The sequence below is a fragment of the Borostomias antarcticus genome, assembly GCF_949987555.1.
Source record: "Borostomias antarcticus genome assembly, chromosome: 18".
Taxonomy (NCBI): domain Eukaryota; kingdom Metazoa; phylum Chordata; class Actinopteri; order Stomiiformes; family Stomiidae; genus Borostomias; species Borostomias antarcticus.
The window spans coordinates 9,509,549-9,524,548 of record NC_140251.1 but is presented as its reverse complement, the minus strand read 5'-3'; the positions used below and the strand labels follow the sequence as shown (position 1 = coordinate 9,524,548).

The window sequence follows — 15,000 nt, the reverse complement described above, 5'->3', positions numbered from 1 at the left end:
CTCTGTGCAGCCCTCACTCGCGCCCCCCACCCCCAGACCGCCCCCCAGACTCCTCCATGGGGGTGTTAGACGGGGAACATGTGGTTCTCATTCCTTGGCGTGACTCTGGAGGGCACCAGGGGGAGAAGACTGAAGTCAAAACACAGACTCCCCCCCCCCTGCCTCATACACTCCTGCCACAGCCAGGCTGTGTCAGCCTGTACCTCATTACACAGACAGCTACTTCCTGGCCAAGTGGGCGGAACTTGTGTGAGTTTGGGAACCCAAACCGGGAGGCCTGCTAAGTCAACCCATCCATATATTCATGGCCCTAGTTCTGACACTGAAGTGTAACTCTCTAGTCACTGATATGTTGGGTTCCCTCGTCAGACCTATGTAGCAACAGAAGCACAAGGACAACGAGGACTCAGTTCTTAGTGGATCTGTCACCAGTCTTAAAACACTAGGCCTGCCACCTGGGGAACACTGTATCAAACCCAAGACGGAAAAGCAGAAGTGGTCTGACCTCAGTAAACTTGGTGCAAGACCACATACTGGCACTCCGGGAGCATACATGCGGCATTTTGCCCCTGGTTAGCCCTGACCTGGGCCACCGTAGACCCTGAGAAGCCCGCACGCCCCCCACCATCACCGCTACCACCACCATCACCGCTACCACCACCATCACCACCACCATCACCACCACCAGCATCACCACCACCACCATCACCACCACCACCACCACCATCACCACCATCACCACCACCACCACCATCACCATCATCACCACCACCATCACCACCATCACCACCATCATCATCACCACCATCACCACCACCACCACCACCATCATCACCACCACCACCATCATCATCACCATCACCACCACCACCATCACCACCACCATCACCACCACCATCACCACCATCATCATCACCACCATCACCACCACCACCACCACCACCACCATCACCATCACCATCATCACCACCACCACCATCACCACCACCACCATCACCACCACCATCACCACCACCATCACCACCACCACCACCACCATCACCACCACCACCACCATCACCACCACCAACACCACCAACCACCACCACCACCACCACCACCATCACCACCATCACCACCATCACCATCATCATCACCACCACCATTACCACCGCCACCACCACCACCACCACCATCACCACCACCACCATCATCATCACCACCACCACCACCACCACCATCACCACCACCACCATCACCACCACCACCACCATCACCACCACCACCACCACCACCACCACCATCATCACCACCACCACCATCATCATCACCATCACCACCACCACCATCATCATCATCATCACCACCATCATCATCACCACCAACATCACCATCATCGTTATCACCACCACCATCACCACCACCACCATCATCATCACCACCATCACCACCACCATCATCGCCACCATCATCACCACCACTACCACCACCACCACCACCACCACCATCACCACCACCACCATCACTACCACCATCACCTCTCCGACCACGACCACCATCACCACCACCATCACCCCCCCACCTCAGCCTAGCTGGGCTACACCACAAAACCCGAACACCCCCCCCCCACACACACTTCAGCCTAGTTGGGCTACACCACAAAACCCCAACACCCTCCCCCCCACCTCAGCCTAGCTGGGCTGCACCACAAAACCCTACCACCTTCCCCCCACCACCTCAGCCTAGCTGGGCTACACCACAAGACCCTACCACCCCCCCCCCCACCTCAGCCTAGCTGGGCTACACCACAAAACCCTACCACCCCCCCCCCCCCCCACCACACACCTCAGCCTAGCTGGGCTACACCACAAAACCCTACCACCCCCCCCCCCCCACCACACACCTCAGCCTAGCTGGGCTACACCACAAAACCCTAACACCCTCCCCCCCAACCTCAGCCTAGCTGGGCTACACCACAAAACCCTAACGCCCCCCCCCCCCCACACACACCTCAGCCTAGCTGGGCTACACCACAAAACCCTAACCCCCCCCCCTCCTCCTCACAAGCCCCACAGCACATTCCCAGGACCTCAGCAACTTCATTACGGCTGCGTGGCTTTGCTCAGGCTATTACACACACACACACACACACACACACACACACACACACACACACACACACACACACACACACACACACACACACACACACACACACACACACACACACACACAAACCGAGGCATAGTCTCTCTTGTATTAATAAACACGTGGCTTAACTGGTAGACGAATCCATCCCAAAGAAACCAAAGAACTAGGAGGTCCTGATAATATCAAAGCTACTGTAATATGCACAACACTGTGTCTTTGAAGTCCTGGCCAGGCGGACTACACAGCAGTGTGTGTGCTGAACTGGCTTCCTTGTTGTCACAACGCTCGTTAACAGGGACAGGATGTTTGTGTGTAACTGTTTAATTCCAGAGAGAGAGAGAGAGAGAGAGAGAGAGAGAGAGAGAGAGAGAGAGAGAGAGAAAGGGAGAGAGAGAGAGAGAGAGAGAGGGGGGAGAGAAGTGGAGAGTGACCTTGAAAAGGCCAGGTTTGCTGTGGACTGAAGATGATTGCTGGTATTAATCATGTTGTCTGTTCTACTCTAGTCCTCAGGGTATACCTACAAGTCCCAGTAAACTACCAGTAAAGTGTCAGGGAATACAATACCTACCCGTCCCAGTAAACTCCCAGTAGTGTCATGGAATGCAATGCTTATTACAATAATTTAAGGAGGCACTATTCACACTTCGGAATAGGTAGGTAGGCTAATCGTTGTTTAAAAATCCAATTTTTAGATAGAATACCTTGATAAACACACTGTCCCAAGATTCCCACGCAGTCTTTACCCCCAGTCACTCTCTCTAGTCAAAACATAGTCCCTGCCCTCTGAGTCACTGTTGTGATGTGTGGACATGGGGCATTCCAATGGCTAGGAGAAGATGGGACTCCTGTCTGCTTTGAAGCCCGAGGCAGCAAAAGTGAAGTGGATCTCCCTACTCTGTCAGCAATTAACCATGCCTCACTTACAGGAGAACTGTCAACTGGACTGTCATTCTGCAGCTGACTCAAGACATGATTATTGCCATGTATATGGTTCACATACTAGTGTGACTGTTCATTGCAACAATAATGATTGTTGGAGGCAATGTCAAAGCAAAAAACAACAACAGTAACCATGATTGGAACATGTTCTGCTTTCTACATGGGCCTACTGTAGCAGAAGAGCATGGAACCTGGCTAAGTGTGGGAATAGTAGCCGGTCTCTCTGTCATCAAATCGAGCTAGTTAGCTGTTAAATCCCTTGTCTAACGTTAGTTGGGTTGCCCGAGCTAGCTAGCTAGCTACTACTAACCGTAAGTTACGTCAGCTAACTGTTAGATGGTTAGCAAACAGTCGTGAAAAACTATACCAGCAAGCAATATCAAGTATAAAAACGAGCTACCATAGTAACGTAGCTGAAGATGGGTCGTTAGCTAGCTAACGTCAATGCAGCTACAGTTAGCCACTAGTGCTAGCTGAATCATAACAACATAGTCAGTGTTTTGCACCAATGCTAGTTAAAGCTAATAACGTTAGTCGTCAGGGTTTAACGCTAGCACTGTGTCTTCGTATTGCTAACGTAGCATAGCTGGCTAGTTACCTTGGTATAGTTATGCATTTCGTGTTGATATTTTGTGTTGTAATGGCTTTTTCCAGCTCGTTGAGTTGTCCAGTCTTTTTCAACTTCTTCACCAGACTCTTGACTGCCTTTTCACACCATTTCTCCTCCTGTCCGTTCTGCTCTCCCTTCTTCCAGCCGAGGAGCCTCTTCACTATCGGGGGAGTGAAAGGTAATATAGACATACTGAGCTTGCGATCAATTAGATGGCGTCCACCCGATTTCAAGACCTTCTGGTCCTCCTAAAATATACAAATCCCAAGACGTTTAGATCACAATGTCGCAGTATTATTCTGATCAGAAACTGAGGCTGGCTGGCCGACAGACCCGACTGTCTGCCACTCGCGGCACTCCGTTCAAGTTGAATGTGTGTGTGTGTGTGTGTGTGTGTGTGTGTGTGTGTGTGTGTGTGTGTGTGTGCGCGCGTGCGTGCGTGTGTGTGCGTTTATGTGTGTGTGTGTTTTTTTCTTTCTGGAGAGCTCTCTCTCTCTGTGGCGGCGCTGCGCTGCCATGCCCCTCCTCCTGCTGCTGCACTCACACCAGGGGGACTTGCACTTCGTGGACTTGAGTGAAAAGTGCATAATAAAAAGTGCTTTAGAAATAAAATTTATTATTATTATTATTTTATTTAAACCGAAAACTTTCCTTCAAAGTGAAATGGGAAAGTTGCTTTGATCATGTGGAAGCAGTAGGCTGACCATCACCACGGAACAGGCAAGAAGGAGCTTAGGAAACTCCCCACAAGCAAGGCGGTAGGACCAGACACCATCAGCACTTATGCTCAAGACCTGCTCTAACAAGCTGAGCGAATGAGTCTTCAACCTGAGTTTGAAACTGGGAAAAGTCCCAGAGCTGGAAAACATCATGCCTGGTCCCTGTACTGAAAAAGAGAAACCCCAAGGATGACTACAGACCATTAGTATTAGCATCTCATGTCATGAAGACCCTGGAGAGGCTTGTCTTTGCTTAGCCCTTTTCAGTCCTGTAGTCGCATGCTCGCTCATGCCAGACTACAGTCCTTTCACCCTCCGTTCACTTCGCCGTCAAAATAAATCGGTGTCGGCCTATTTAGGAGAGGCGCTCATATTTACAAGTGTCAGATAAACATGAAACTTCATTTACCTAAGCAAAAGGGTCTATTTAAACAAATACTGGGTTTTGAAGCCTCGGCGCTACCATTAAATAACTTATTTAGACACGTTTTGACGGAGTGAATTTATTTTTCCGAGGTAGCCTAGTCTTCTTCTGTGGTGGTGGCGGTCTCTTTGAAGCTTCAAACACAACTTTCACAACGTTCCACCTGCAGAAGTACTCGGACGACTCTGCTATTGTCGGATGTGTAAGAGGAGGATAGGAGGAGGAATACAGAGCCCTAGTGGAGAAATGTGTTGGATAGTGTGAGGAGAATCACCTGCAACTCAACGTGGGGAAGATCAATGAGTTGATGGTTGACTACAGGGGGAATAAGACAGCCGACCCAAATTTCAGTCCAGGCGGTTAATGTGGAGGTGATACAAGTAGCCTACCTAGGGGTGCACTTGGACAACAGGCTGGAATGGGCAGGAAACGCACAGGCCATTTTTTGCATGTTCTCCCCGTGCTGACTCGGGTTCCCTCCACATAGAACCCCAATATGAAAACATGCAGAAGAACAGATGCTCTTCAGTCCTGTCCCTGACCAGGACTTGGACTGAGTATCCTACTTGGACTTAGTCCCCGGGCGCCACTGATGAGGCTGCCCACTGCTCCTGGCTGGAAAAATGCTGAGGACAAATTCCATTACCGGCCACTGAAGATGTGTGTGTGTGTGTGTGTGTATGCTGTGTTGCCACTCACTCACGTGTGTTTGTGTGTGTCACATGGGGCAAATAAAGACCCTCGAGGTCTATTTTCATTTAATTTATTGGTTTATGTAAAAAAAGAAAAAAAGACGGTTCTACAAGTGACTGACACTAAACTGACCTGATGATGAAAAAACTTGAATAGTTTTACATTGGGTGATATTCAAATGGATGTGAAAATGAGTACTACAATGAATCATTCTGATGTCATACATGATGATACTCGGTATTAAATACCAAAATAACAAAGTCACACCACTTGTAGTTTGTGGAGATATGGGACCAATTCATCCTTTGCAATCCCGGCAGCCTTAAATGGAGGACCCTCTCTGAATATAATCCTTTGATCCCCCTCATAAAAGTGATTTAATTTCACCTTGGCTGCATCAGTCCAGAAATGGCCGAGGTGACCAGGCATGTAGGTCTATTTCGGTCTGCGTGTATGGTGTTATTGATAAGTACACCCCTGGCTGTCAGCCTCCTGGTAAACAGCACTGTGCCTGTGCTATAATTATCCCGGCACAGAAGCTCCTCATGGCAGCCCTTTTTCCTTCTGTTTATTTATAGCCTCCATCAAAGGCGACCAGTGTCTATTTTTACAGAACCGCTTCTGACTTCCTCTCTTGGATACATTCATCGACAGGGCCTGAAAAGGATTATTCAGTCATTTAATTCAAATGAAAGTTTACATTGAATAAAAACTATGATACATTGATATGCAGGTATTCTACACCAGGATTCCGGACTTGGACGTTAGGCCTCAGGCCACATTAGAGAGTATTTATCTACAGAAACACAAACAGTTAATGCAGTGTTTATGTGTGCACCATCATTTCTACTTTGTTTAGTCTGATTTGAATGTTTCCGCTCTCAGTAGGAATGGCTCGTTCAGCATAAAGCGCACACTGAGCTGTAGCAGCAGCAGCCAGAGCTCAGTCACCCTGGAGGGGGCAGGAAACCAAGCTCAACAGCAGGGCTGTCAAACAGGAAGTAACAGCGAGTTGATGTGTCTCTCTCGTCTGCGCAGAGTCTCCACAGAGCTCCCGGAGCAGGTTGGAGAGTTGGTTCGAGCTTCTGCCATGTGCAGTCTACAGCGGCCCACACAAGCCCAGCACCTGTTTACACCCCAGGGACAGCGACAGGACAGCTGGTGTGAGTGTGTGTGTGTGTGTGTGTGTGTGTGTTTATGTGTGAGAGAATGATGGGGGGGTATGTGGAACGTGAAGAGGGGGCAGATGGGCAGTAGCAGAAAGGGAGAGGTCTTAGGGCCGGAGTGAAGAATGATTTTGGACAAAAGGCATGACGGCTGGCTGAATGCGTAATGGCTGCAGACAGTCCGATGGATAACAATGGCATTGTGGCAGGCCACTCACGGGGTGCCTGGGAAGCAGGCTGGACGTGGGGGGGGGGGGGGGGCAGAGCTTATCAGACAAACTTCTGTCCCAACAATGGTCAGACAGGGAGGGATAATGGATCAGAGTAAACATGGGCTTAGTCAAACTCAGCAATAATGGGGGACTCCAAGAAAAGCTTAAGTGGATTGTTCACATAAAAAAAGAGTGAAATGAGATGTTCATCATGATGAGAAATTTTTTCATGATAATATGAAGAGTTTCAACCATATGATTCACATATTTATCTTTTACAAAATGTCCTGGATTAAATTCTATACTATTTCACATTCCATCTTGGGTACCAAACATGGTCATTAACTCTGAACAAAGATGGTCAGCAAGAAAGTTGCAAGCATGGATCCCAAACTTGCAAGCACATCTTTTACCCAGAACCCTCTGAGACCCTGCAATCGTCTCTGCAGCTAATTGCAGTCTGTCGGGACCTGAGTGAGACGTCCATGGCTGTTATTACTGCACAGCCCAATCGGGGTGGGGCGAGGTTCCCCCCAAAATCTCTGCCTCCTTTAATCTGCCCTCACACTGCAAGCTGTTATCTACTGCTCGCAGCCATCAATCTCTCCTCCAGACAGCGACACCTCCAAATCTGGGACAGCAGTGACCTTCTGCCACCTCCCCCTATCCCTGCGTTGAACTTAAAGCCCCCTCAAATCCTGCTCTCCCATCTCCACCCCTCCCTCTCTGTCTGTCCTCCCTATTGTCTGTCCCTTTGTCCAGCACGCTCATCCGAGCCCCCCTGTCTGAAGACTGCTCTCTACAGACCTCAGCTCGCCCGGGGCCAGGTCACACATACCTGGAGGATGAGAAGAAGTAACCAGGCCTTTTTTTGGCCATTGCTGATGATAGTTTGTTTTGCATGAGTTGGTTACTGTGTGCTGTACATTGAAACATGCTATAGCCTATATGCTTTACATGATTTGTTTGCAAAGTATTTGTCCAATACAAAGCCTCACATGTGGTTGGCATCGTTGATAATCATTGACAATCATGATTTCTTTATTATTGTCCTGTTTACAGCTTAAGGACTTGCATACGGTTGGTTTCCCAAATCCAGTTTTCATCTTGGTGGCATTGGCCCAATATCTGCATGCAGACTGCATGAGGAGGACATTGCTGGGACAAGGCTAAAGGCTGTTTACTGCCACCTTGTGGTATTCTGCTATTACTACAGTGTTTTGATCCGTTGTCATTAAAGAGGAAATTCCAACCTCCTTGGGTTAGTCACAAAGTCAGAGAAGGCCATAATCATTCTCTAACAGTTCTGCAAATATAAGCTATACATTTACAATCTTCAAATTCAAGTCTAAAGTCTTAAAGTCTAAAGTCAAGTCTTACTTTAACCACGATACACCTTGTGTGGTGTACATGCAGTACATTGAAATAATGTGCTTAAAAAAAAAAAAAAACTAAATGAATCCACATTTCACACTATTTCCTAACTCATCTAAACATATGCCCACTGAATATCTGACCTTGAGAGCTGACATGATCAGCACCCATCACATCAGAGATTAACTATAAACTAGGCCTATTGAGGATATTAGAATTAGATTTATAGCCCAGTTCATGAACACAATTTAAATGTTTATTGTGAACAATGGCGCGTGACAGCACTTATGTGATTCTGAAGCTTTGCTGAGCGTCTCCTGATCCTACATATGTATGGGATCCAGCGCTCGGCCATGACTCATTACCTCCTCCCCGAGGCTGAGTGGGTTTGTATTGTAGCCCGACCTCAAACACCCGCTCCTCTGTTTATGACTAGTCTCAGCCCTCTATGAGCGCAGAAGTTATTTCACATCAGAGCAGGCAAGGCAACAACATTGGATGTCATCTGTTCCCTTCCTCTTGATCATTCAATGAAACTTCAATGTTTTTCCATATATGAAGTCCAAATATATGTATTTATTGAAGAAGGTACAGATACCACGTACAGTGCTGTTGTCAATTAATTACAGATAACACGCACGCACGCGCGCGCACACACACATACACACACACGCACACACACACGTACACGCTCTCATCACCACCCAAACTAATCATTGTGAAATTAGTTTTAGTACAATCAGGAGGTCTCCTGCTAAGAACCACTGTATCCATATGCATGAAATTGCTGCAGTTAATACGTGTTATGAAACGGGGGTAATGCGGTGAGTAATTCTGGGCGCGCGCAGTAATGTTATTTTCCATTAAACTGGGGACTATTGTGACGTCAGAGCCCTTTGGCTATATGCTTGTAAATGGCTATGTATGGATAATTAAGCATTATTCATGAACATTTAAACTTGCTTATTTTGGAGGCCGCAGGCTGAGGAAGTCTCTTCACCCATGTGGCGACTAGGAGGGGATCCATCCATCCGTCCGTCCGTCCGTCCGTCCGTCCGTCCGTCCGCCCCTTCATCCATCCATCCATCCATCCATCCATCCATCCATCCATCCATCCATCCATCCATCCATCCATCCATCCATCCATCCATCCATATGTCCGTACACTTGTCCATCCATCTGTCCATCCATCCATCTGTCCGTCCGTCCATCCATCCATCCGTCTATCCATCCATCCATCCATCCATCCATCCATCCATCCATCCATCCATCCATCCATCCATCCATCCATCCATCCATCCATCCATCCGTCCGTTCGTCCGTCCGTCCCAGTAATGTGTTTTCATTGGACAACAGGTGAAAGACCTCACTACCACTGAGCTTTTTGTAGAAAAGATTATCCTATTCAGACATTAGGCTACTACTGCAAAATCTCACCAGTGTAAGAAGTTTCAGTTAAGAGCCTGTTAATAATCATCAAGAAATGCTACACCGTTTAATTAGCTCACAAAAAACATCCCTTGTCCCGTTTCGTTTTAAAGCTGATGCTCCAAGCAATACGATAAAACTGGAAATGTCTTTAAAAGCCGTTCCACCAGGTGTGAGACTAGCACTTAATAACCATAACTGATGTGAATTACTGTTACACTGTGTGAAATGTTTATTTGCCATTTTATTACATAATGAAAGCTTGTTTCATCCTATCCTAAATCATTTGTATCTATTTGTTTTTATACTGACACTTTGATTAGCAAGCTTTTCACAACCCAACGTGATAACAAGAAACTGATAAAAAATAACAAAACTACAACAGCATATGCTAACGCCATGTAGCTATCCTGCTGCACAGTCCCACACACTGCTCTGAGGACCTCAGTGTAGAGGAGAGAGCCTGTCACTGCTTATCTGATATCCGTAGGCTCTCTGAGGTCGGGAGGATGTAAAGAAATACATGTAACTGGGGCCTTATCTTTTGGCCGTTACAATGACACCCTCTCCCTCTGCTGGTCTGTTTGGGAAAGGCACCCTGCATCATCTGTCTATCATGAGCCCCAGCCCCAGCTCTAGATCCAGCCTCAACACCAGCCATCGATCCAGACCCAGACCTAGACCCAGCCTCACCCCCAACCCTAGAACTAGACCCAGCCCTAGACTCAGCCTCAGCCCAGACCCAATGCTAGTCCCAGACCCAGCCTCAACCCCAACCCTAGACTCAGCCTCAGCCCAGACCCAATGCTAGTCCCAGGCACAGCCAAGACCCAACCCTAGACCCAGACCCAACACCAACGCCAGACCCAGCCTCAAACCCAGCTCCAGCCCTAGACCCAGGGAGAGAGGGAGAGAGAAGGGAGAGAGAGAAAGGGAGAGAGAGAGAGGGGAGAGAGAGAGATAGAGAGAGAGAGAGGCATGTGGACTGGCATTACTGGCATTACTCTACACCTTTATTACATACACAACATACCACTGAAGGCCGTGCTCTTTCAAATCCATATGTAAACCATTTCCCTTCCTCCTCCTCCTCCTCCTCCTCTCTTAAAACCTCAGGCTCATTAGTGCAACCTTCCTTTATGACACGGCTCCACCTAAATGCCATGGATTTTTCCACTCCTTTCCTGGCTTTCTCTCTCTCTCTCTCTCTCTCTCTCTCTCTCTCTCTCTCTCTCTCTCTCTCTCAGACTCCAAACCAGCAGCTGAAACGCAGTCTGTCCATGAAGACTTTCTGTGGCGATTAGAATGTGCAATTCCTTCCTGTCGACACCTGGGGCAGCTGTAGTTCAGAAGGTAGAGCGGGTCATCCAATGATCGTAGGGTCAGCGGTTCGAATCCCGACTCCTCCTCCATATCGAAGTGTCCTTGGTGTGAGACCCTGAACCCCCAATTGATCCCAATGAGCAGGCTAGCACCTTGCATGGCAGCTGCTGCAATTGGTGTGTGAATGTGGGATGTGTGAATGGGTGAATGAGAGGCCTTCATTGTAAAGTGCTTTGGATAAAAACGCTATATAAGTGCAGTTCATTTACCATTTTTCGTGAACTGGTGAGTTGTGAATGTGGCTGCAGGTAAATATCTAATCCCCGGCTCCACAAGGCATGATAGATTACACACACCAGTCTGGTTAAAGAAGGGTAAACAAGCTATTGAGAGCGTAACCCCCCCCAGCAGCCCTGACCCAGGCCAGATCAGTCCCTGGGCTCTGGGCTCCCTGGTACCGAGGTGTTCTGAGAGGGCTGGCGGAGTGGGCCTGACCAGAGGCTTGTTCCCGGGACCACAGACAAGGGCAGGGCTCACAGTGCCAACAGCTGGGGAGGGACAGCCCCCAGTCCTCTTACTGGGGACAGCCTGTCCTCTCAGTCCTCTCACTGGGGACAGCCCTCCCACGCTCGTCACCCACACCTCAGGCTGCAGAAGACCTCCGGTGGAATATAACACAAGGCTAGCGGGTCCCCGATGGACGAGCTGGCGGACCTCTGGCCGAATCCGCTGGCTTACATAGCTTCTATAACATCCAGTAACAAAAAATCTCCCACACCTGGGCTTGAACCCTTGACCTTTGGCATGGGAGTTAAACACTTTATCCACTACACCACCAATAATCTGGAAAGTGTGCAATGTCATAGTCGTTTTATTTTGGTGTTCTGGGACCACTGCCTCTTGTGGTGGCAACATAGAAATGCAGGTCAACAATACGACGGAGGAAGGGAAGGAGGGAGGGAGTGACAACCAGACAAATGCTATCTATGGTGCACTGGCTTCCAGCCACGCACAAAAAGGGGAAAGGAGAGTGAAAGGAGGGAGGGAGAGGGATGGAAAGGCCGAAAGTAAACGTAGGAATAAACCCACAAGCTAACAGAGGGTGTGGGTATGGTTTCCCAAAATCATCCCCACTGGGGCCTTGAACCCCGTTCTCCCAGGTGGGAGTCCGATGCTTTCACCGCAACTCTAAATATCGCCAAAACAAAAAGCATAGTGTTTGGCTCCAGGTCCACTCTGGCTGGGGATCCACAACTGAATTTGATCCTGTCGGCACTACGAATTGAACAGGTTACAACAGCTAATCTTCTGGGAGTAACACTGGATGGCTCACTGACATGGTCAAATCACATTGCAAACATTGTTACCAAAATGGGGAAGGGAATAGGAATGGTAAAGAAATGCTCTGCATATTTAGTCCCAGCCACACTAAGTCAGGTAACCCAGTCATTGGTCCTGTCTCATATACAGTATTGTCCAGTCACGTGGTCATCTGCTAGTAAAAGGGAAATAAACAAGCTCCAAATAGTACAGAACAGGGCGGCTAGAATGGTTTTCCACTGCACAAAGCGCACAAACATTGAATATATGCACTCACGATTATCATGGCTCAAAGTTGAGCAAAAGCTTAAAGTAAGTCTGCTTTGTTTTCTTAAGAATGTGTTAATTTCAGAAAAGCCAGAAAATGTATACAGCAAAATAATCGACACAAATAATAGACACCATCACTTTACAAGGAGCACCAGTTTCGGTAATTTGCTGCTTCCTAAGCCGAGAACAAACTCTCTTAGATCCACAGTCATATATAGAGCAATCATAGACTGGAATAAACTTCCCTTTCAAATTGCAAGTATACAAAACAGGTTAACTTTCAAGAAACGATTGAGGAATTATCTATGTAGCAGATGACCACATGATGGGTATAGATCATTGTGTATGTACAGACATTGTTGTCTTGTCATGACTGTCATGTACTGTGTAACTGTCTTGTTGGGTCTATCCGATTACTGTAATGTCCATGTGATGTTGTGATGTTCTGTCAGTAGTGTGTACTGTTTTATGTGTTGTAATGTCATGCTGCATGTCATTATGTGTATAAGTGTACTTTGTGTTGTAATGTAATTGTATGTGATTGTATGCGATGTCATGTATGTTATATGTTATGTGTACATGTGTACCTACTGTATGTACGTGTGTATGTATGTTATTTTATTTACATTTTTGTGGACCCCAGGAAGATTAGTGGTTGTCCTGCAACCACTAATGGGGATCCTAATAAAACTAAACTAAAAACTAAACTAAACTCTACTTGTGCAGTGAAGATCAGCAGGTTGATTTTGGTGTCCTTATTTATTTTGGTGCACTGGGACTACTGCCTCTTGTGGTGCCAACAGAGAAATGCAGGTCAACATTGAACGGAGTAAGGGAGGGAGGGAGGGAGTGACAACCCGATAAATGCTATCTAGGTGCGCAAGGTCCACAAAAAAAATTATTAGCAGTGATGCTTTTGTACCACAAGGGGGCAGCAACAGACACAAGATCATGCAGATACTCTAATCACAAAAAATACCATTTATCTCTCTATGTCTGCACTTCTGCAATATAGTCCTTTTATGGATGAATAAGCTTTCACTAATTTGGAAATGCCAAATACCCAGAAAGAATATGTCCATGGGAGTGCCAGTGAAGTCCGAGGTGATGCAACCATAGTGGTGTACCCCGGAGTAGACCCCAAACATTCCACCGTTAGTCTTGATGGGATGATCAATCCAACCTGTTTGGACGAGTCACTGTCTGACACAATGAGCAGTTGGTCCTTTGGCATTCTGGGTTCTTTTCTGAGCAACTCTATACCTACAGCCGTTTCAGGCCTGTGGGGTAATGGTTAGCGTTTGCCTGGGTAAAATAATCACAGTAGGTCAGATCCTTGGCAAGGAGGAGTATGCCTTCTGATAGAAATGGCTGAAACGAAACAATTAATCAGCAATTAGTTTAGGATAAAGTTTCACATTTAGGAGTAACACTCAGAAGCATGATATGACAACCAGGAGGGATGTGGAGGAGAGAGAGAGATGGATAGAGAGACAGACTTGGAGGAGAGGTGGAGGAGAGAGAGATGGATAGAGAGACAGACTGGGAGGAGAGGTGGATGAGAGAGAGAGACAGGGAGGGAGAGACAGACTGGGAGGAGAGGTGGAGGAGAGAGAGATGGATAGAGAGACAGACTGGGAGGAGAGGTGGAGGAGAGAGAGATGGATAGAGAGACAGACTGGGAGGAGAGGTGGAGGAGAGAGAGATGGATAGAGAGACAGACTGGGAGGAGAGGTGGATGAGAGAGAGAGACAGGGAGGGAGAGACAGACTGGGAGGGGAGATGGAGGAGAGAGAGAGATGGATAGAGAGACAGACTGGGAGGAGAGGTGGAGGAGAGAGAGATGGATAGAGAGACAGACTGGGAGGAGAGGTGGATGAGAGAGAGAGACAGGGAGGGAGAGACAGACTGGGAGGGGAGATGGAGGAGAGAGAGAGATGGATAGAGAGACAGACTGGGAGGAGAGGTGGAGGAGAGAGAGATGGATAGAGAGACAGACTGGGAGGAGAGGTGGAGGAGAGAGAGAGACAGGGAGGGAGAGAGAGGTGGAGGAGAGAGCAGGGTTCTCATTTCCAGCTGGCTCCTGTGTTTCATAGCCAGTGTTTAGAGGGTGAGAAGTCCCCCTCCCTCCACCCCCGTTTATTCGTTCAGCAGAAAATAATATCCAGTAAAAGCCAATATATTTCTGTCTTTGAACTTGATAAAAGTTTTTCGGTTCCAATGGACTTGAGCTCTCTGTGAGAAACGAGGTTGAGTTGTCTGACGGAGGACTTCCCAGCAAACGACTCCAACCCTCCACACATGTTTCTGATAGACCTCCTCAAGCCCCAGTAATCCAGGGGTGACTCTCATTCAGAGAGAGAGAGAGAGAGAGGGAGAGGGAGAGAGAGAA

At 47.8% G+C, this 15,000-nt stretch overlaps 1 protein-coding gene across 2 annotated transcripts in view; it reads right to left on the bottom strand.

Moving 5' to 3' along the window:
* smad3b (SMAD family member 3b) overlaps positions 1-3,870 on the bottom strand; it is a gene marked incomplete at its 5' end in the record, with an annotated part of 16,411 nt that extends 12,541 nt beyond the window's left edge. For both annotated transcript variants that reach the window (XM_084452501.1, XM_084452502.1), the window contains one exon: positions 3,668-3,870. In XM_084452501.1, the coding sequence (XP_084308627.1) occupies positions 3,668-3,870 (203 nt within the window). The remainder of the gene's footprint in view (positions 1-3,667) is intronic.
* Positions 3,871-15,000: the final 11,130 nt, after the last annotated feature.